The 20,763-nt window shown below is 42.4% G+C and overlaps 1 protein-coding gene across 7 annotated transcripts in view; it reads left to right on the plus strand.

Moving 5' to 3' along the window:
• Positions 1-20,763, plus strand: part of SEMA5A (semaphorin 5A) — a 334,133-nt gene that overhangs the window by 89,092 nt on the left and 224,278 nt on the right. For all 7 annotated transcript variants that reach the window (XM_033061171.1, XM_033061142.2, XM_033061134.1 and 4 more), the window contains one exon: positions 18,661-18,859. In XM_033061171.1, the coding sequence (XP_032917062.1) occupies positions 18,727-18,859 (133 nt within the window). In that variant the 5' untranslated portion in view covers positions 18,661-18,726. The remainder of the gene's footprint in view (positions 1-18,660; positions 18,860-20,763) is intronic.

Genomic DNA, 20,763 nt, shown 5'->3' on the forward strand with positions numbered 1-20,763 from the left:
ATACAAAAACAACTAACTAGATGAGAGTTTTCAGACTGGAAAAGAGAGAATGCCCAGATGCTAATGCTAGGTGTTTATAAAACTATAGGAGCTGTGAGGTGTGTGGATGGGAAATGAATACTCAGTGCCACCCAATTTTGTGTTAGAAGAGAGATGAGGTGAAATAGGCAGGGAAACAGTTTTAAAGCTAAGAAAAGAAGGGTTTGGTTTTGTTTTGGTTTTTTTTGGCATAGTGTATAAGTCAGTTCTGAAATTTCTTGCCACAGCATACTATGTATGCTGCATGGATATAAAGAGCATGTGAACAAATTTGGAAAAGGAAGTGGGAAAAAAAAAGAAGAAAGAAAAATAGGAGTCAATAACCATACTAACCCTGGGTAAGAGCTGCAAATTATGGAGAGTATGAAATGTTTTGGGGAGAGTGGAAGAGAATTTTTGTATGTGGTTGCTCTAAACATCTGCTCTTAGCTGCTTCTGAAGACAGAGTAGTAGGTCAGGCTGGATGTTTTGTCTGAGTTGGTTTTGTCATTTCAGTTGGGCTAAACAGCCAACCTGACCCACTGTGGTGGTTCTTCACTGCTATTTTACAAACGGTAAGGTTGCAGGGTGCAGTCCCAGTAGAGAAGTATGTTACTAACACTATTTTAAAAGATGCTAAGCTATTATGTAATTTGAGGTCTCCCACTGAGCTTGGAGCCTTTTCTCTCATTGTAAGATAAATGCTTTTAATCTTATTTTGGCACTTGATAAATTACAATTAAATTTGTTTTAATATGTTCAAGCTGTTTCTTTGAGAGTTCAGTTCTTAGTTCAAAAATCTCAGTTTTCTGTTTACCCTGTTCCCTGTACAGTATGCAGTGCCTGTCAGGGAGTGAGTAATTACCAGAACACCTTTTGTCAGTCTGTGAGTTCTAGTGACACCCATTTTGGTGTAGAGACAGTAGACTTCAAGGGGCAAGATGAAATGGCAAAGTCTAAAGGATGCACAAAGAGAATGATAAAATACTGATAAATGTAGAGATACTTCTGTGGTAGCAAATTAGCTTCAGAAACAAAGTGTTGGAGTTATCATGATCAAAGGGGAAAGGCTAAAAGTGACAGCATTTCATAATGATAGCAGTTTAAATGGCTGGAACAGATAAAGTTACTGGAAGGAACATGGTCATGGGAGAAGATTAGAGGAAAATAGGTACAGTAATTTCACGACCATAAGGCACACCGGACTATAAGGCGCACCCCCCGGGAGCCGGCACATTTTGCAACTTTGTAGATCAGATAAGGCGCACCGGTCTATAAGGTGCACCGGGTTTTTTTTTGCAGCGAGGCTCTGCCCCCAGCTCCTCCCGCACGCTTGCTGGCCGAGGCCCCGCCTCAATCCGGCAGCCATTGGCTCCCGGGCCTGCCTGTACCCGGCAGGGCCGGGCTATGCCCACCGCCGCTCCGTGCAGCATCCCCAGGGCCCCGCTGTTCCGGGAGTTCCCTGGCGCTCCGGGTGACCCAATGCCGGCAGGCTTGCCCCGTGCCGCCGCTGCCCCGATTCCAGCTGCTTGCCCCCTCCCTGCGTGGCAGCCGCTCCGATTCTGGCGGCTTTCCCCCTCTCCGCATGGCGGCCGCCGTGCTTCCGGCGGTTTTCGCCCCCCCCGCGCGGCGGCCGCGGTGATTCCGGGGGCTTTCGCCCACCCCGCGCAGCGGCCGCCGTGCTTCTGGGGGTTTTCGCCCCGCCCGCGCGGCGACCGCCGTGTATCCGGGGGCTTTCGCCCCCCCCGCGCGGCGGCCGCCGTGATTCCGGGGGCTTTCGCCCCCCCGCGCAGCGGCCGCCGTGCTTCTGGGGGTTTTCACCCCGCCCGCGCGGCGACCGCCGTGATTCCGGGGGCTTTCGCCCCCCCCGCGCAGCGGCCGCCGTGCTTCTGGGGGTTTTCGCCCCTCCCGCGCGGCGACCGCCGTGATTCCGGGGGCTTTCGCCCCCCCCGCGCGGCGGCCGCCGTGATTCCGGGGGCTTTCGCCCCGCCCGCGCAGCAGCCGATCCGATCCCTGCGGCTTTCGCCCACCCCCGCGCAGCAGCCGATCCGATCCCTGCGGCTTTCGCCCCCCCCGCGCAGCAGCCGATCCGATCTCTGCGGCTTTCGCCCCCCCCGCGCAGCAGCCGATCCGATCCCTGCGGCTTTAACACCCCCCGCAAGGGAGCCGTCCCAATGTCGGCGGGCCGGCCCCGCGCGGGGGTGGCCCCGAAGCCGGCGGGTCCGCCCCGCGCGGGGGCGGCCCCGATGCCGGCGGGACGGCCCTGCGCGGGGGAGGCCCCGATGCCGGTGGGGAGGCCCCGAAGCCGGCGGGTCCGCCCCGCGCGGGGGCGGCCCCGATGCCGGCGGGGAGGCCCCGATACCGGCGGGACGGCCCTGCGTGGGGGCGGCCCCGATGCCGGCGGGGAGGCCCCGATACCGGCGGGTCCGCCCCGCGCAGGGGCGGCCCCGAAGCCGGCGGGTCCGCCCCGCGCGGGGGCGGCCCCGATGCCGGCGGGACGACCCTGCGCGGGGGCGGCCCCGATGCCAGCGGGGAGGCCCCGATACCGGCGGGTCCGCCCCGCGCGGGGGCGGCCCCGAAGCCGGCGGGTCCGCCCCGCGCGGGGGCGGCCCCGATGCCGGCGGGACGACCCTGCGCGGGGGAGGCCCCGATGCCGGTGGGGAGGCCCCGAAGCCGGCGGGTCCACCCCGCACGGGGGTGGCCGCGGGGGCGGCCCCGATGCCGGCGGGGAGGCCCCGATACCGGCGGGACGGCCCCGCGCGGGGGTGGCCCCGAAGCCGGCGCATCCGCCCCGCGCGGGGGCGGCCCTGATGCCGGCGGGGCGGCCCCGAAGCCGGCGGGACGGCCCCGCGCGGGGGCGGCCCCGATGCCGGCGGGGAGGCCCCGAAGCCGGCGGGTCCGCCCCGCACGGGGGAGGCCCCGATGCCGACGGGCTCTCACTTCCGGGGTGGCAAATGTCGCAACTTTGTAGATCAGATAAGGCGCACCGGACTATAACGCGCACTTCCGGTTTTGGGGGGAGATTTTAGTCAAAAGGGTGCGCCTTATAGTCGTGAAATTACTGTAAATTGATCTTAAGGAATTGAATGAAAATATGTAAACAAGGTTGAGGAACTACTGAATAAAGTTCTGAAGAATTAACATAATTTTAGGTGCTTAGAGAGGAGCAGATACTGGGAATGTGTCCAAACAGTGTATTTGGTTTCCCATCAGTGGTTTATGGATTTGAGACAGATGGATCCATGAAGGTTTTAAAGAGTATTCCAACTTCCTCTACCAGTATGTGTACTTCCTCTCAGAAGTTTTCCAAGAGGATTTGAAATAAAAAAATTCTGAAGGGGAATTTTTTGTCCCCATTAGGTCAGAGAGAGGGTTAGTTGCTCTTGCAAAAACAAATTTTGTTAAATTAGTAGCAAAAATTAATCTAAAGAAGTTGAAATGGAGACTGAGAATTTCTAAGTAACATGGCCAAGACTTGCAAAGACAAAAATTATATGAAAATTTCAAATAGTGATTTGCTGTCCTAAGGAAAGAGTATTTTTCTTGAAGGAAGAGGGGATACAAGGATGTGATTTTAGATAAATGGATGGGAATTATAGAATAAGAGCAGTTAGGAGGGAAAGAAGGAGAATTATATAACATAAGTGATTACCAATTTAAAGTGATGCTTGGGTCAGCCATTTCTCCACCCACCTAATTTTTTGACCTCATGCATTTATGAAGAAACCTTCTTCCTTGGGCTTCTGACTCTTCTGGTGTCTTCCTTGTGGCACTCTGTGTCTAGTGATGAGGGTTTTCCTATGTGCAGGAGGACCTGTGGAATTTTAACAAATGAAACGAAACAATGAAAAGCTCATTGAAGTAGTTATTCTTTCATACAAGGAACCTGCATTGCTTCAAAGCAATTGCTTCAATAGCAATTTCAGAGTTGAAGAAGCTTCATTCTCTTTCAGAAACATTGTGCCTGGTGTGTAATATAACTGCAGATCACTGAGCTGCTAACAGCTTTGTACTGAAGTGATGAATTGTGCTGTGCTTGAATCTGCATATGAGGTGAAGAAGGATCAGGGAGGGATGGATGAGGTCATTGTGCCTCTTTGTTTCTTGCTGCAGAGAATGAGACTTCCCATTAAAGCCAGTTAAATCTCTGAGATTAATGGCATCTAGAAGCAGGGTTTTAACACCTGGTGTGAAACTAAATAGTCCTTGATTTATAATTTTAATCTCTCTCATTTTTTCTTATGCTTAAAATTCTAGTTAGGAGTAAGGTTCAGCTTCCCCCCCACTGGCACAAATGCCCTCCTTCAGGTCGCATTCCTTGCAATAGAGATGCTACCTTTAATTATTCCAGATATCTAAGTCTCATGGGATTCTTTCTCTTGTCGTGATGATTGAAAATGTCAGAACAATTTGAGACCTTTAGAGCTGACTCTGTTGATCCAAGTTTGTTGCATTTATATATATATATATATTTTTTTTCCCCACATGACAGAGATTATAATACTTGCAGCGTGTACATTAAAATATGTATAATCGGCTTGCTCTGGAAGTCCTTTTGGCAACACCACTGAAGCAGTTTGAATTATTTTTCACTTGGATTCAGATTGTATCTTTTATAAAATGTGGTGAAATCCAGTGCTGGAAAACATGCAAGATTGACAGCCCTGGAAATTGAAATCCCTGTTAATCCATGTACTAGCTAGCACAACCTAGCTGGAGCAGACTCTGTATCTTGGCAGCCTGGCTCATGGTTAACCTGATGAGATGACCTCTGTTTCTGTTATTTATTGTTTACAGAGCACTGAAGGTTTGCAAAGATTTTTCACAGTGAGAGCAATGTGTTTCAATTTCTGTTTTCAACATCTTTCTATGTGATGTGTTTATTACGGTATAAATACAGGTCTGTGTCTTTTAAAAAGCAGAGCTATGAACTCTGCCCTGAATTTCTTCTGTAAAAGAGGTTGTGTGTGGTTGTATTACTAGTTGTAGAAATTGGTAGGGCTGTAGTGAAAGAACCAGAATGCATCCTGGTGACATTAGCAATTTAGGATTTCTGCTAGATCTGTCTGCAACTGTCCCACCAACATCATGGTGCAAGTCGCATGTAACAGGAGAAAGAGCTGGCCATGTATGAAGGGATGAGGAGAATTTGTTCCTGATTTATTCCTGTATTCACAGTGTGTGCCTCAGAGAGTCCCATCTTCTCTCTGGGGTGAAGCATGCTGAGGTAGAGCATAACAACCACATCATGCTAGGAAGTTTGTTATTACTCTTTGGCATTAAATGTCTGTCTTCTCAGGTTACACACATCCAGAAATTGCCCATTTTTTACTTGACCAGATGCATACAATATATGCAAGTTTCCTTGTTTGATGTGGTTTTGATGTGAGGTTTTTTTGGGTGTCCATTCTGTTTTCTTTTTGCCCCTCTCTAGATGAAATTCTGCACAAAGTACCCGGTGGAAAGGCATTTCATCCTCAGCGTTTTCCTTCTGGGCTCTTAATTTTGAATTCCAGCCACAGATTCCATAGACCCTTCTCATACCTGTGATACTTGTATCTATTTGCACCACTGCTACATAAAGTGACACTTTTCTGCTGTGACTTTTCAACACCACTCCCACAGTCAAAGGGAAGGGTTTATTTTGTAAAATATTTTGTTGTACTTTTGTTTTACCTTGTGTCATTAATAGATACCATTTCCAAGGATTCTTTTTTTGTTTGTTTAGTTTTTTGTTTGTTTAGTTTTTTGTTCATTTGTTTGGCCATTTTCCTTGGTATTCCTTTTAGTGCTTTGATCTTGGACTGTTGTCCTGGTAGTAGATTTAGCATGTCTTTCTGTAGCAATATGCAGATGATATCAATGCAGAGACTTAGTAAAGAAAGAGAAAGAATATAACTGCAAAAGGCTTACAGAAGAAGAGAAGAGATGGAGACTGAGAGATTTTGATATTGTAAGAGCATTTTTTAGTAGCAGTGTCAGGTGAAGAAAAGAAATAAAAGCAAATGTAGGAAAGGAAAGGTAGTGTTTTAGCATTTTATTAGTGTTTAAATGAATGCCCTTTTCTGCTGATGACAGCGTGTTTTAGTTACCTCAAAAAAGAGAGGAACTGAGGTCTACAGAGTCTGGAAGGCTGAGGGTGGATGCACATAGAGGAGCACAAAAAGGAGTTTTGGGGGTGTGTATATACAATGTATGTTTTTGGTAGTCTCAGGCGGCACTAAGGATCTTGGGGACTGCACATCGTCCAACCTTGGCATAAAATGAATGGATGGTCAGGAAGTTTCCCTTAAAGCAACTGTGGGAGTTCTAGAAAAATTGGATACAAACTAACCAGCCATAGAAAGCTGAATCTGTGCCTTTGCTGTTAGAAAAATCTAAGCCAAGATGTAATCATCCTATGTGTTTCTATTTAGGAGCTGAAGGTGACCTTGACACGTTTGGTCTCTGAAGTGTAGATTCCTCAAAAAGAGCAGTCAGAGCAATGTTTCAGTGTATACAATCTGTGCATACATACTGTATGCTTATAAGATTCCAAAGTGATAAATGAAAAATGATGGCTACAAAGCTACCAAAGGGATTTTGGATATGATGGAGACATCAGTGACACTTCATGTAATTTAGTCTTTGACTGATGAAAGCTGTCAACCACTGAGAAACCACTGGGATAGATGTCACTAAAGAAATTGAATTTTCACAACATTGTTAGTTTGTGAAATAACTTTACAGAATAGATTTTTTTCCTGAAAGCTTGTAAATGGAAATCATTAAAAAGAACATCATCATTAAGAATTAGATAAACCATGGAAATCAAAGTAATCTAAATAAAATAAGAGGATATTTCAGACTGGAAAAAATAGAGTATATTTATTATTTTTGAGACACAAATACACAGAGCAACACAGTATATGGTCTGAAGAAAACCCACAAGAGGCTTTCCTTTATTGAAAGAAGTATGTCAAGAGCCATTCATTCATTCCTCATTTAACTTTAGGCTATTTGACATCTCCTTATTTGTTGTTTGACGGCTTTGTTGAAGGCATTACACCAGATAGTATATGATTTCTGGTTTGTAGTGACGAGGTTCAGGCATGTGCAGGGATGTTCCTCACCTTTGTATGTGAGTACATTGGGTCTTGAGTATAAGCATTGGCCTATTGTTTTTGAAAACTCTGATGTTTTGGATATTTTAGCTGTAGAATGATCTTTGAAAATCCTTGTGCCTTCCATTGTTTTTAATTTTACGTGGTTTAATTCAGGAAGGGATTTATTAACTTGATATTTCACAGGAACTTTAAAATATCTGTATCTTACTTTAGTGAGTGATTTAGTGAGTAACTAAAAATGTGGATGAACTTTCAGAAAGATGTAACAGAAATAAAATGGTTTTTTTCTGGCTTCTTATTCCAGAATTCTGATAGCTTTGTCAGGGTTCCCTGTGTTTCTGATGAACATCTTCAGAAGACAGAACTGATACAGAGGGGAGCTGTCTGATTTTTCTGTTGCAGTTCTAATTGAATCAGAAATCTCTATGCAATATCTGATATGGAAGAGTGTAATTTGGATTGGTGGAACCCCCTTTGCTCATAGTCATGGGAGTTAGTCTTGGGATTAGAGGAAATATTAAGCAGTGCTTTCACATGTGTATTAAATCTTTGTAAGTGTGTGGTAAAAATCTTGTTGATGTATAAGTTATATAAATCATCATCTTTGCGGTGATAATGTTAAAGGGCAACAAAATGAGGTAGCAACCTACTTGCCTTGCCCCTTCTGCAATCTGCTCTGGTGGGAGGTGTCTCTGCCTATGGGAGACCATGACCAGAGTTGGACTTAGATGATCCGACCTAGAACCAAAACCATTCTGTCATTTTCTGATACTAGTTTGTGTATTGTCTGTACTCATTTGTATAATCTGTTGGATGGTTCAGGCCACCTATCCCACTGGATTCCCCATTGCTTATCCAAGAACTGGTGAAGGAATCCAGAAGCTTAGTGAGATATGTGTGTGGTTTGAATTCTTACCTTGATAGAAAAGCTACATATAAGTGAATAGATGGGGAACAGAAGTGTTCTGTAGCAGTGATGTGGGATGGGAGCTCTGAGCTGCCTTATCTCTCCTTGTCCTTCATACCAGTTTGCTAAACCTTGCTTTCACTTAAGCTGTTGTTGTGAAGGCAGAATATATTGGTTATTGGTGGAAAGAAACAAATCAAAAGCTGGTGATTAGATCGGAGTTGAGAGGTATTGTGAGTCTGAAATGCATTTGCAGATGGGGCCATGGGGCTGAGTGGATTTGCCATATAAGTTGTGCTCTCCTCCACTATATTTTGGTTGTCTCAGCTGTGACCACCCTGCATTTGCTGAGAACTCTTTATTTAACACCCAGTGCCCTTTAAAACTGTACCAAAGAACTTCAGGACTGAACCCACTGCAAGAAGATGAAGTTGCCTTTATTATCTAGCTTAAGCAGGCTGTCACAATAGTCTGTGACATTTCATGACACTTTGGAGCTCAGCCAGCAGTTCTTTAAGGCAGTAACTGCTTTAATATAATCTTTATTTTGGAAGTTTGCCTAGTATTATTGTACAGAATACCCACTAACAGTTTTGTTTTAACACTAAAATTTTGTCCTTTAGATTGGTGATTCACATTTAACATGTATTATATTAAGTTTCTATGAAAGCTAAATACCAGGTACTGTCAAATACTTTTACACAGTGGTACACTAAATGACAGACAACTGTTTTAAGTTGAATATATATTTTTTTTTTAAAAAAAACCCAGCAATTTGAAGTTGCTGTATCACTGTCTTCCTTCTGGTTTCTCTTTGCATCCATGTACAAATTTTGGCAAGTTTTTTAGTACAGTTTACAAATATAAAAAAGTGTGTCCAGATGGCTACAGCAATAATCTGCGATGTGATGATCTTCTTTTTTAATTATTCAACACATGTGACTTCAATCTGTGTTGCCTTTTCCCAATTTATATAGAATCCAATAGCTAAGCTTACATTACTTATTGCCTCCTTTTTACCTGCTTCAATTAACTTTGCCTTTGCTTAAAACTACTTTTTATACATCTTCAAGATTTGACAAAAATTTTTCATCCAACTCTAATCTTAATCTTCTTCATCCTCCACTCAAGTGATAAAACATCTCTCTTTCCCAGCTAGTTATTCCTATGGTTATCTTAGTGTATTGTCATCTGCTGCTCTGTTGCATTGACTTCCTCCCAGTCCTGAACTTGTGCTTTAGTTCAATCAAACCTTGTTCATATTGCCAAAACTTTTTTTGGTTTTTGTTGGTTTTATTTCAGTTTTTTTGGACAGCTTTCAAAACACAAACTTTTATAATTCAAGAGTATTTTATATATAGTGAAGTTTCAGCACATTGTTAATGCAAATTAAGTTGCAGCTTTACTTGTAGTTGTGACCCTGATCCCACACGGATTCCTAATTGTCATTGGTGAAATTTCAAAATTCACTTTTTCTATGACTGAAAAGCTCTCAGTACGAGACTCAAACCTTTGCAGAAGATGGAAATATGGCTGTGCTTGGTTGGAGGGGCATCCAGCCCAACATCTGGTCTTAGTCGGGAGGAGACAGCACATGGCTCAGGGAAGGGGGTAAGACCCCAGCAAGCAGCTAGTGGGATTTTTTCAGAATATTGCTGCAGTTTCAGGCTCAGGAAGTTCCTGGGTTTCACACTGCAAAAATGGGAGTTTCTAGATATTTTACAGCTATCAGTGGGTCCATTTTCTCAATGTTTTCCTGACTCCTTTTTGAAACTCTGTAACTTTTATAAAATGAAAAGGGCTCTGTTACACGGACTCGTTCTGTACTGCTATTACTCTCAACACTTGAAACTGTACTACAGAGCAGCTTGTGTTCTATGTGTTGATGGTGTTGACAGTCTGTTGGGCCCTAAGAAAATGTGTTTGGTTTGCCAGTAATAGTACCAACTGGAAAAGGAGCAGGCAAGTGTTGTGTAGAGAGAAAAGAGAAGATGAAACACAAGGCTATGTGTGTTGCTATTTACTACAGTTCCTCCTTCTCCATTTCCTTTTCCTGCCCTAGCTGACACTTCTGGCCTTTTCTGGATCATTTTTTTTCACTTCATGCCTTTCCCTCGTTAAACCTCTTCTGGTTTTTCTTTCATTTTTCAGACTTTTATTTGCAAACAATTATTACCATTTCATTTTTCCATTAAAGTTATTTTGTGAAAGAAAAACTTCGCTGGCTTTGTAGTTTGTCTGAGGTTTGAGGTTTCCTTTTATTTTCTCAAAATAAATAAAACATAAAAGTTTTCCTTTTATTGCTTCATTTCTGATGGCCAATCTAAGGATCAGAGTTCGGTGGATGTCCCAAGCACTGTCTGTGGGGAAAGGCTCCCTCGGTGACTGGAACAAGGCACTAGATATGAGTGGAAGGAAATTTTAAGTAGGAATCTGTTTCTTGGGAAGATATTAAAAAGGGTTTGTAGCTAATGGAGAGCTAAGATAAGAAAGGGATTTTAAAAAGTGCTAAGGTTTTATTGGAACTTGGGTTTTGTCTGTGCTGATTTGACTTTATTCCTACCCCCGAGTTGCCTGTGGTTCTGTTCCGCATGGTCCTGCTGGGTTGGCCTGTGCTTGCTTAGACAGCTGAGCTCCTAGAGCACTGGCTCTACACCCCACTGATGAGACAGAGAAGCCCACAGTGTGATAACTGAATTCCAAGGTGCTCCTGGCTTCACTCGGACCAGTGCTCTTGGACCAGGGCTTCCTTTGCCCAAATCACAAATATCAGCTCTATGAGAAGTGCTGGAGAACTAGCTTTGATGACAGATTCTTGTTTTATGAGTTGTCACCCTTAACTACAGATATTAGCTATCTTTTGGCAGAATGTCACTATGAATTCAAGGACTGATTTTTGAGTGTTAGTCAATAACAGCTAATGGCTGTCTGCCTCTTGCAGAACTTAAAATTCATGCCACTGCAGAAATGAATGATGGTATTAAAAAAAAAAAGTTGAAGGAACTCTAGTAATCATTTTTTTAATTGAAGCTGACTCTCACTTTATGCAAATATAAATTAGAATATACTACTCTGCTGCATAGTAAACAGTCTGCATTGCTGGGTCCAGTGATGAGACTTGATGATGTACAACTGGATTATTTCACTGAAGAAGATCTGTAGCCTCCAGTCTCATCTCAAATGTTAGTGAGGTGATCTTTGAGATATTGCTGTAATCTAATTGTGTATCTGACTGATATGCAAATTGTTTTTCTGAAGTTGTACTGAGTAAGGAAGGTATTTTGAAGTAATTATACTATAAAGAATTACAGGTTTGGTGGTTTTGTACATTTGACAGGAAACAGGATGCGCTACAGTAAAAGCAGCTGCTTGGGAGATTTTTTTGGGTTTATTTTGTTTTTTATTTTTTAAAGAGTCCTCTTGATGCCTCCTTCTGGCCACCATCCATTTTTCCTTCTGAGCTCCAGGGCTTGTTACTACTGGTGAATTGAGGGCCTATACATTGCCTTAGAATTTAGCTAAAATTTTTGTTAGGTATGGCGACAAAGTCTTTTTTATGTATTCCCTTCTCTAACAATTTTCCTCTCAAATGTTTTGTATGAATATGAGGAGTTTGTCTTCAACAAGTCAAGAAAAATTACAGAAAGAGGCACTGAGCTACACTGTAGGGGTATTCATGATACCCTCTGCTGATTTTTCTACATGCTTACTAGTGATACACAACAGTGTGGCCTTTTTTGATGAAGAGGAAACAACAGTTCTCCCTGTTTTCTTGCCAGTTGCAGCAGCAAGCAAATGTTCTCTTCTTTTAATAAATTGTAAAAAAGGTACCACTAACAATTCAGTAGATAAGTTACGTAATTCTCTTAATATGACCAAAGATGAAATAATTATTACTATTTTAAAGTGTGCGCAGTAGCAATATGGGACAACATCTTTCTTTGTACTCATTATTCATTCTGTTATAATGAACCCGTAGAATGTAAAGTTTGTTTCATTAGTTAAGTACTTTTTTTCCCAGGTTTATCCTAGTGTAAAAAGGTATCTGGAGTAGTTACTTCACATGAGCAATTCTTTTTCCCAAATCGTTACTGTTTTGCAAAGATGTGGAGCAAAGTGCCCAGGGATAGTGGAATGGGTCTGCTGTGTCAAATTACGTGTTTAGCATCTGCAAGAGTAAACACTGGCGTGCATGTAAAGAAACCCCAGACCTGCTCATGAATGACTGTACCCAGAACCACTCCTGAAACTGACATCTTTTAAATGTGCCAAACCCTGCTGTTTGTACACTTATATTGACATAAACTCACTTCATCTTTCACTAAAGTGTCATTTTAAACTGTTACTTATAGAATCAGCAAAGGTAAATATTTGAAAAAATCTTTGCTTTGGAACAGCTGCAGCTAGTGTGGCAGCTTTTGCATACAGTGGCTTATTTTGATTGAACAAAGGAAAATATAGTTTATAATTCAGATGTAAATTGTACTTCCAGCATGGTGTATTTTAACTGATCTAGAAACATTGGCATCCTGATTATTTGACTTTAAATATGTGACTTCAGTGCCTGGAGGGAATTGTCTCTAAATGAATCTGCTTGGACCTAGCAGTAGCAGTTACCTGCCTTGCATGCTTAGCTGTGCACACATTTTCTCTTTAGCAATAGGTGTCTTTTGTGGTTCAGCTGAAACAGAAAATCTTGAATTGCTGGGGGTTTTTTTTCATCAAATACTGTCATTGGAGAAACCAAAGGCTACATGTGTAAAATATAATATACCTTTGCATAATGGGCCTCATTCATCTTTATATTTCTTTTAGGCAAGCTAGATCAAAACAGAGGGAATGAGGGATATAGTAAGTGCACAAGACCCTTTACATACAGAAATAAAATAATATATTGAAATAAATTGCATCTTATAGCACTACTTATTCTGCTTTCTTTTTAATTTTGCATATTCAGATTGTTTTACAAACTTGTAAAATGCAATTTGTTAAAGAGTGAATAAAGGTGTCTGCTAGAAAAGTTATGCAAATAACAGGTCAATGTGCAGTCTCCCTAAATATTTAGCAATAGTTAAAAAACTGGTCAGTGTCACTCTTTGGATATATGTTTTGAAGAGTTTTGACCTGACCATTATTGTCATTTTGAGAGAGATTTACATACGGAAATTATACAGAAATCAAGGAAAGCAACTTAATCTTTTAATGTTCAGGGTTCTCTTGGCTTTGTCTTGTCGTATTGCTTCAGGCTAGCTATCACTTCTTGGCACGAAAACTGCACTTTCAATAAGGAGAAGGGGTGATTTCAGGAAGGATTGCTTTGTCTGCTTCAAGCCTTCTGATTTGTTGCAGTGTTTCAGGTTTGTGTAGCGTGCTTGCACAGGCTCACTCCTACAGCTACTGTCTTGGGCAGCAGTGGAACTTGTGCAGCACTCCTTACTCAAGGATGTGCAGAAGGGAGCAGTGTAGCCTGTACAAGTTCTGTGAAAAAAGATTCAGTTTTGAAGTATTTTCTAAGGTGTCTGTTATTTATGCTGTGGGCATATGTTGAAGGTGTATGTTTCTTCGAAGGAGGTTTAACTGTATTTTTTGTGGGGGTTGGGGAGGTAAGGGTTTTTTGGTTCTTGAGGGAGGAGTCTTGTTTGGTTGTTTTTCCTTGTTTTGTTTGTGGATCTTTAGAAAATGCATTTTTTATTTTTCACTCTAGCAGTGTAGCAGATGCAGTCTCCAGACTGTTTCTCTTTCCATGCATACAGTGGTTTAGTGAAATGGATAGAAACCTAAAGAACTTGTGATGAGGTTTCTATCTGCTGATTTACTGTTCTTTTGTCAATTATGGCCTCTGAAGATTCTCCTCTGAGTTGTTGCAAATACAGTAATTTCACGATTATAAGCCGCACGGAGTATAAGCCGCACTTCTGGGTGCCAGCAACTTTTCGTTCTTTGTCCATACATAAGCCGCACGTTACAATACAGAGTGTGATAAAAGGTATCTATTCTATCACCATCTATTGAGGGTGGGGGCAGTGATCCTTATCTCAACGGCAGATATTCTGCTAATGGGCCATCCACTGAAATCAGGCAGGGCATTGTTCTTTATCTTTTCACAACCCATCCTTCCTCCAGTGAGTCATTTTCTGCTAATGGCCCATTGAATCCCACTGTGTGACTGATAAAATTACTGCATCCCATTGGAAGTTGCTCCAGCCAGGGGGAAGAGCCCAACATTTCTTACCAAGATAAAAACAGAGGTTTTGGGACACTAAGGTTACCCCTTTCTCCACTGGACTCCAGAGGAAAACCAGATTTCTCCACATCACCACTGGAGCTCCGGAAGGAAACTGCACCTTCTACAGGAGCACTGCTCCAACTGAATCACATCTGTCACTGCAGGAGGATGCAACCACCATTTAATGGGACTGCTACCAACACCCTGACTGACAGGGTGTCAGGTTGTACTCTGACTTTGTCAGGGTTTGGAGTTTGTTTCTTTGTATTACTGTATTTCTATTTTAATTTCTCTAGAAAAGAACTCCCGTATCTTTGCCTGAGAGCTCCTTGATTTCAAAATGATAATAATTTGGAGAGAGGGGGTTTACATTCTCCATTTCAAAGAGAAGCTCCTGACTTTCTCAGCAGACACCTGTCCTCCAAACTAAAACAGCAACTTTTTGTTCTTTGTCCGTATATAAGCCGCACCTGATTATAAGCCGCACTTCGGGTTTGGATCAAAATTTTAGTCAAAATGATGCGGCTTATAATTGTGAAATTACTGTAAACTTTCCTCATAGTTCCCTACAATGATATATTTAAATGAATACATTCAAGATAATGAATAGACTTAAATTAATAAAATGGTGCAATACACATAAACAGCTAGAGGTTGAGATAGAGAGAAATTTAGACTGTTTCTGTTTTTTTCTGGGATACATGGTCAGAAGTGTATTCACACCTTTCTTTGTTTCTCCTTTCTCCTTGCCTTTGGATATTCTAAATAAGAGAGTGTTTCCTGCCTCATTTTTTGCCATGTGAGATGCAGTGAGAGGAAGAGTTCCAACTAGTAAGAAAAAAAGTCCTTGGCCCCAAAATACTTCCACAGTGTAACTCCAACATGAAAACAACTTTGTCAGAGACCACCTATGGCATGTATGTAGTCTGTCATGAAAGAGGATGCTGTTTGTATTTAGAGGACAAGGAAAGGTGGTGGTGTGAAGGAATCTTTGTTTCTGCTAATGAGTTCTGTTCACAGGGGACAAGTGGGAGATACCTGCAGGGTACAAGACATCAGACTTCTTAACATTTACATCTTAGTCCTTACTGACACTTACTATTAGTCCCATGAAATTAAGCATCCCTTTTGTAATGGAAACCAAGGCATCCATATCTATATGTGTATTTAATATTTGGATGAAGAGTAGTGGTCCTTTTCTTTCTTTCTGGAGAAACAGGATTATCTTTTTACTGTGTTTGCTGAGTAGAGCTGATTTTTTTTTTGAAATTTGGCTACATAAAGACGGTGGGCTTCATTTACAACCAGCGAGACAGACAATGCTATGATTTCAGTACAAATGTTTTATTTTATTCTTCTTTAATTCCTTTTCATTATATTCATACTTCATAAGTATTTCTGTGAATTTCAAAATTAAAAGAAATAAAGTTTTGAGTTTTGTTTGGGTATTTTTTTCTTTGTTTTATTGTTTTTTAAACATGAATGTACCATATTCCTAGGTCTTGGGATGCTTGCTGCTGTACTGTGTGCAAGAAAAACACTTTTTGAGACCTTCATGAAGGAATCAGACCTCCATTTTGCTTCTAAAATGCACAAATGTAATCTTACAGAAATATGAATTAGAAGTAGCTGTTAGTAGTATATTTGTATGATCTATAAGTTAGGAATAGGAAGGCTACAACTCACATAAACTACTTGAATTTGTGTAAGAACATTTACAGTAATTTCACGACCATAAGGCGCACCGGACTGTAAGGCACACCTCTGGGAGCCGGCAAATTTCGCAACTTTGTACATTATATAAGGCGCACCGGACTATAAGGCGCACTTTTTTTTGCAGCAAGATCCGCGGTGCGCGCAACAAAGTAATGAATTAGTAACAGAATCACGCCATTGCAGGTTTACTGGCATGTGCTCAAATTGGAAGCATTTTAACAGATTGATGTAGTCTTTAAACGCAGCCCCAGGCGCCCTCCCCATGCGTGGGCAGGCCCCGGCACTCCCTCCCGCCCCCGGTGCCGGCTGGTACAGCTCGCGGCTCCCAGATCCCACTGCGTGGCCGCGCCACGTCCCGGCGATCCCCGCCCGGGGGCCGTGGCGGGTCCAGGCTTCCCCCCGTCCGGTGGCTGCGCAGCATCCCCCTGGCCAGCGGCTGCACCCCGTCCTGTCTCGTCCCCCTGGCTTCTCCCCTGCCGGTGCCTGCTCAGCATCCCATCCTGTCCTTCCAGCTTCTCCCTGGCTATCGCCTGCACAGCGTCCCATCCCATCCCGTCCCATCCCTCCGGCTTCCCCCCGTCCCGCGGCTGTGCCACATCCCACCCCATCCTGTCCCCCTGGCTTCCCCCTGTCCGGCGGCTGCTCTGCGTCTCGTCCTATCCCATCCCTCCGGCCAGCGCCTATGCAGTGTCCCATCCCATCCTGTCCCTCTGGCTTCTTCTCGGCTGGCACCTGCGCAAGTGTCCCATCCCATCCCGTCCCCCCACTACTTCCCAGCCAGTGCCTGCGCCACGTCCCATCCCGATGTCCCCCTGCCTGGCAGCTGCATCTTCCACAGTTCCCAGTTTCCCCCGCACAGCCGCAGCTCCCGCGGGTCCCGGCTCGGCTTGTAGGTTGGCAAATTTCCAAACTTTGTCCATTATATAAGGCGCACTGGACTATAAGGCACACTTCCGGGTTCGGGCCAAAATTTTAGTCAAAAGGGTGCACCTTATAGTCGTGAAATTACTGTAAATATCAATCTTGCAGAAAATGGAGTATTAAACATTGGAACAAGTGCTTTATGCACTACATGCATTAGTATCCAGAATTTCTGTGAACAGATACTGCCTGTTGTAAGCCACAAGCAAGATTTGTAGGGCCAGATTCATATTGGTGCATGACATCATAAAACACTACTTAGGAAGGTAAGAATATGAATCTGACTGCCTCGAAGCTTCTTCTCCTTTTTTTCAGTAACTTAAGAAAATTTAGCAAAGAAGCTAAACTTGTTTATTAAATTTACTACTCAGGTGTATTCTGTCTATGATCTATTTATTTTAGTTTGAATTAGTGAGGATTAGAAGTGTCTAAGCTGAAAGACAACTAAAGGTAGTAAAATAAAGCGGTAAGAGGAGAGCAGTTAGTCTTATGAAGGCTGGTGGTAGTAATGTTAGGGACCAGTGTTTACTATCCATTCTGCCCTCTAAGTGTAGCTTTTAGAACACACTGCTGTTATTGTGGAGTGTCTTTTCACTAACAGCCCTTTGTTTTATGCATTTAGGATGTTTATTTTATGCAAATAGAAAGTTTCCACCTTATTAAACAGCACACTACAATTCAGTGAGATCAAACATATTAGAAGTCAAAACTGCTGATTTTCTTTTCTCAAATTTCTCCATTAATTAGCAGAGGGACATTTCTGCCTTTATGGAGCTGTCTCAAATCTCTGGTCTTCCCCATGAAAGGCAGTGATGTCTCATGTGTGTGTGTGTTATCAGCGTGCAAGCCTGTGTGCACCACTAAAGCTGCTAGTGGTCAAAGTCTCTTTTGGGTTGTATGATTAGGTTGTTACTACTTGGCATGTTTCTAGTGATGAAACTAAAGGAGCTGGGTTGGATCTAAAATTATATTGACACCATTCATATTCTATTACTTATATAAAGGTCTGGTAATGGAATGTTTCAAAAAACCGAGGAGTTGAACTTCAACTTTTATCTGATTCTGGATGAAAACCATTGCATTGTTGATTGGCATCTAAATTTTACTAGAAAGAGGTCTTCATCATTTGAGTCTGCAATTCATAGACTTGTCATCAGTCAGGGAATGGATGGGGACTAAGCCAGTGTCAGAGCCAGTGACCTACACTGCTGTAAAGCCAAAGTGTGTGCCAGAGCGTTGAGGTGAATCTTGTCCTACCCCTTTCTGTGCTGTTCCATACAAACTTTACGGATAGGCAAAAAATGCATGCTCTAGGGCTGTTCTCTCAAGGTAGTCATTCACATGAGGGAGCAATTCCTTTTCTACCTTGTACTTGCAAGAAATCAAAGCATTTTGTCTTTGAGGAAAACAGGGCAAGAAGCAGTGGATCCATGTGAACAGGCAGAATTGATTTAAATATGTTTGCTCTAAGAGGATAAAATAAAAAATGTTGGAGAATATTCTTTTCCCCACCTGTTACAAAATAAAAGAGAGGGGATAATGAGTATCAGCTTTTTCATCCTGCTGGGTGACAGATCAATTTTCCTAAATTGGACAACTGATGATAGGTTTGGGAGGTATTTAGAGGAGCAGCTGACAGCATACTTTTGAGTAGTCAAATGCTACACAGAAAGAAAGCAATGTTGTTTTGTTTTAATTTTCAAGAATAGTCTAATTTTTTCTGTGTTTTGCTCTTGTTCTTACATAGATTTCTTTGAATTCTCCAGGTGCTTTTCCCACATGAGTGCAAGAGGAGTAGACAGTTAAAAGAATTGACTGCTGTGGAAGACAGCATGACCACCATGAAAGGAAGCTGCTTCCTCACACTGCTCTTGGCAGGACTTGGGGTGCTAGGAATACTGGAGTCAACAACAACAGAAGATACCCACTGCCACAGAGCTGAGCACCCAATTATTGAATACAAAGGTAAGATATAAATGCCAAAAATATTTTCCAGAAGTAGGCTAAGTATTGTGTAATTACTTCATGGAAACTTCTGCTTTTAATGTAGAATAGCATGGGAAAAAAAGGTAAATTCAGTGTTGCTATATAAAAATCTGGGCTGTATTCTGTGCAAATTAAATACAACCAGGCTTTCAAATTTTGTTCTGCATTTGAAGCTGAATGTGTCACTTAAAGGTGGGTGACTAATTTTCCTTTGTGATTAAAACCAGGCTGTTGCATGGAGTTATTTTTTTCCAAGCGTACAATTCTACATGTGTGCACTTAATTTCATGAAGTTGCTCCTGTCCCCTTCCTTCACCCCAGCTAGGCCTCTCTGGGTGGCAGCCTTACCCTCAAGCTTATCAGCTGCTTCTCTGAATTTGGTGTTATCTGTAAACTTTACACACTACGTTCTCTCGCTTCCCCTTCTTGACTAAGGTGTTAAACAGGATGGGTCCCAGGGTCAACCCTTGTGTCATTCCACTTGTTGCAGGCTCAGGTGGAATAAGGGGTATTAAACATTTACTCTCTAAACGGTAGTTCTTGAACCCCCTCTGCTAAACAACAGATGCCTTTGATATCTTAGTGGTGGTATTGAGTCCCTCAGCATCATCCATTTCTGCTGCCACTAGGTCATCTGCCCAAATCAGCAGCAGACTGATGTTTTCCCTGTTCAGCCTTTCATTCCTGCCCAATCTTCCTGTTGGAGCAGTCAAAGCTGTTTCTGTTGCCCTTGACATTCCATGCAAATTGTAACTCCCACTGAACTTTGTTTAGCCTGATGTAATCCCTGCATGCCCATATGGTCTTTCCAAGTTCCTCCTTGTCCCTGCTTACACCTGACAAAGCCCTTTTTACATTGGAGCTGCACCATGAGTTCCTTCCTTCACCAGGACAGCTCTTCATACATGTGGTTGTCATCTTGAGTATTGGAATGGAACGCTGAGAACAGTTGGAACAAAGCAAAGAATACTTGGAGGATGTTTTTGTAAAAACCTGAGGCAGTTAATAACTTATCTGACTTTCTCTGTTTATTTGAATTGAGATTTTTCCATTAGTGTCTCAACTTAGAATGAGTTCCAAATAGTTTCTAGTTATGAGGATGTAGGGATTAAGATGTATCATATTACACACTGAATTCCTCCTGTTTCTCTAAGAAAGCACATGTGTAAGTTTTTTATTCCAATGAATTAGAATTTATTGAATTTTAATTGAAAAAAGATTTGTTTCCATTCTTTTCATAAACTCAGAGAAAATAATGCTGTGTCTTTTACAGAAAGTATTTTGTTCTGGCACTTTAACAGTTTAATAATAGTAATGGTACCGGCTGTCCTGTTCTTTAATACACTGGAGAGTGAACTCTGCACCTCAGAACAGCAAACCACCGGTGTATTGTGAAGGAGGGACCTTTATCACTCACTTATTGATGGGCTAAATAGTATGAGTTATTCTGAAGAAATACCTGGTTTCCTTTGTGTTCATATTGTGTATATAATTTAGTTTTTATTAGAACTCGCATACACCATATTCTGAATTAAAGTAATTAAAGTAGCACAGTTAAAACTCTAGCACTTAGCTTCTGAATTTCACAAACTAAGTGATCACTGCATGTACTTTTTGGTTTTGTATATGCAACTGTAAAAGAAAATAATTGAGACTCATTAGCAGTGCTACATTCTGGGAATGGATTAAAAATGTGTCATTTTATGAATCAAATTCAGCCAATATTTAAGAGGGTTTCTTGAATTTAGACTGATCCTGCCTCCTAGACCTCTCATTCTCTGTCACATTTAATTTCTAGTGGTGGCCTTCCAGTTGTAAGTCACTATGCTAAGGCTTTTTTGGGGATAGAGGCTATATTTTTCCAGTTGCATCATTTGATATAG

This window comes from Catharus ustulatus, chromosome 1 (assembly GCF_009819885.2).
Source record: "Catharus ustulatus isolate bCatUst1 chromosome 1, bCatUst1.pri.v2, whole genome shotgun sequence".
Classification (NCBI taxonomy): Eukaryota; Metazoa; Chordata; class Aves; order Passeriformes; family Turdidae; genus Catharus; species Catharus ustulatus.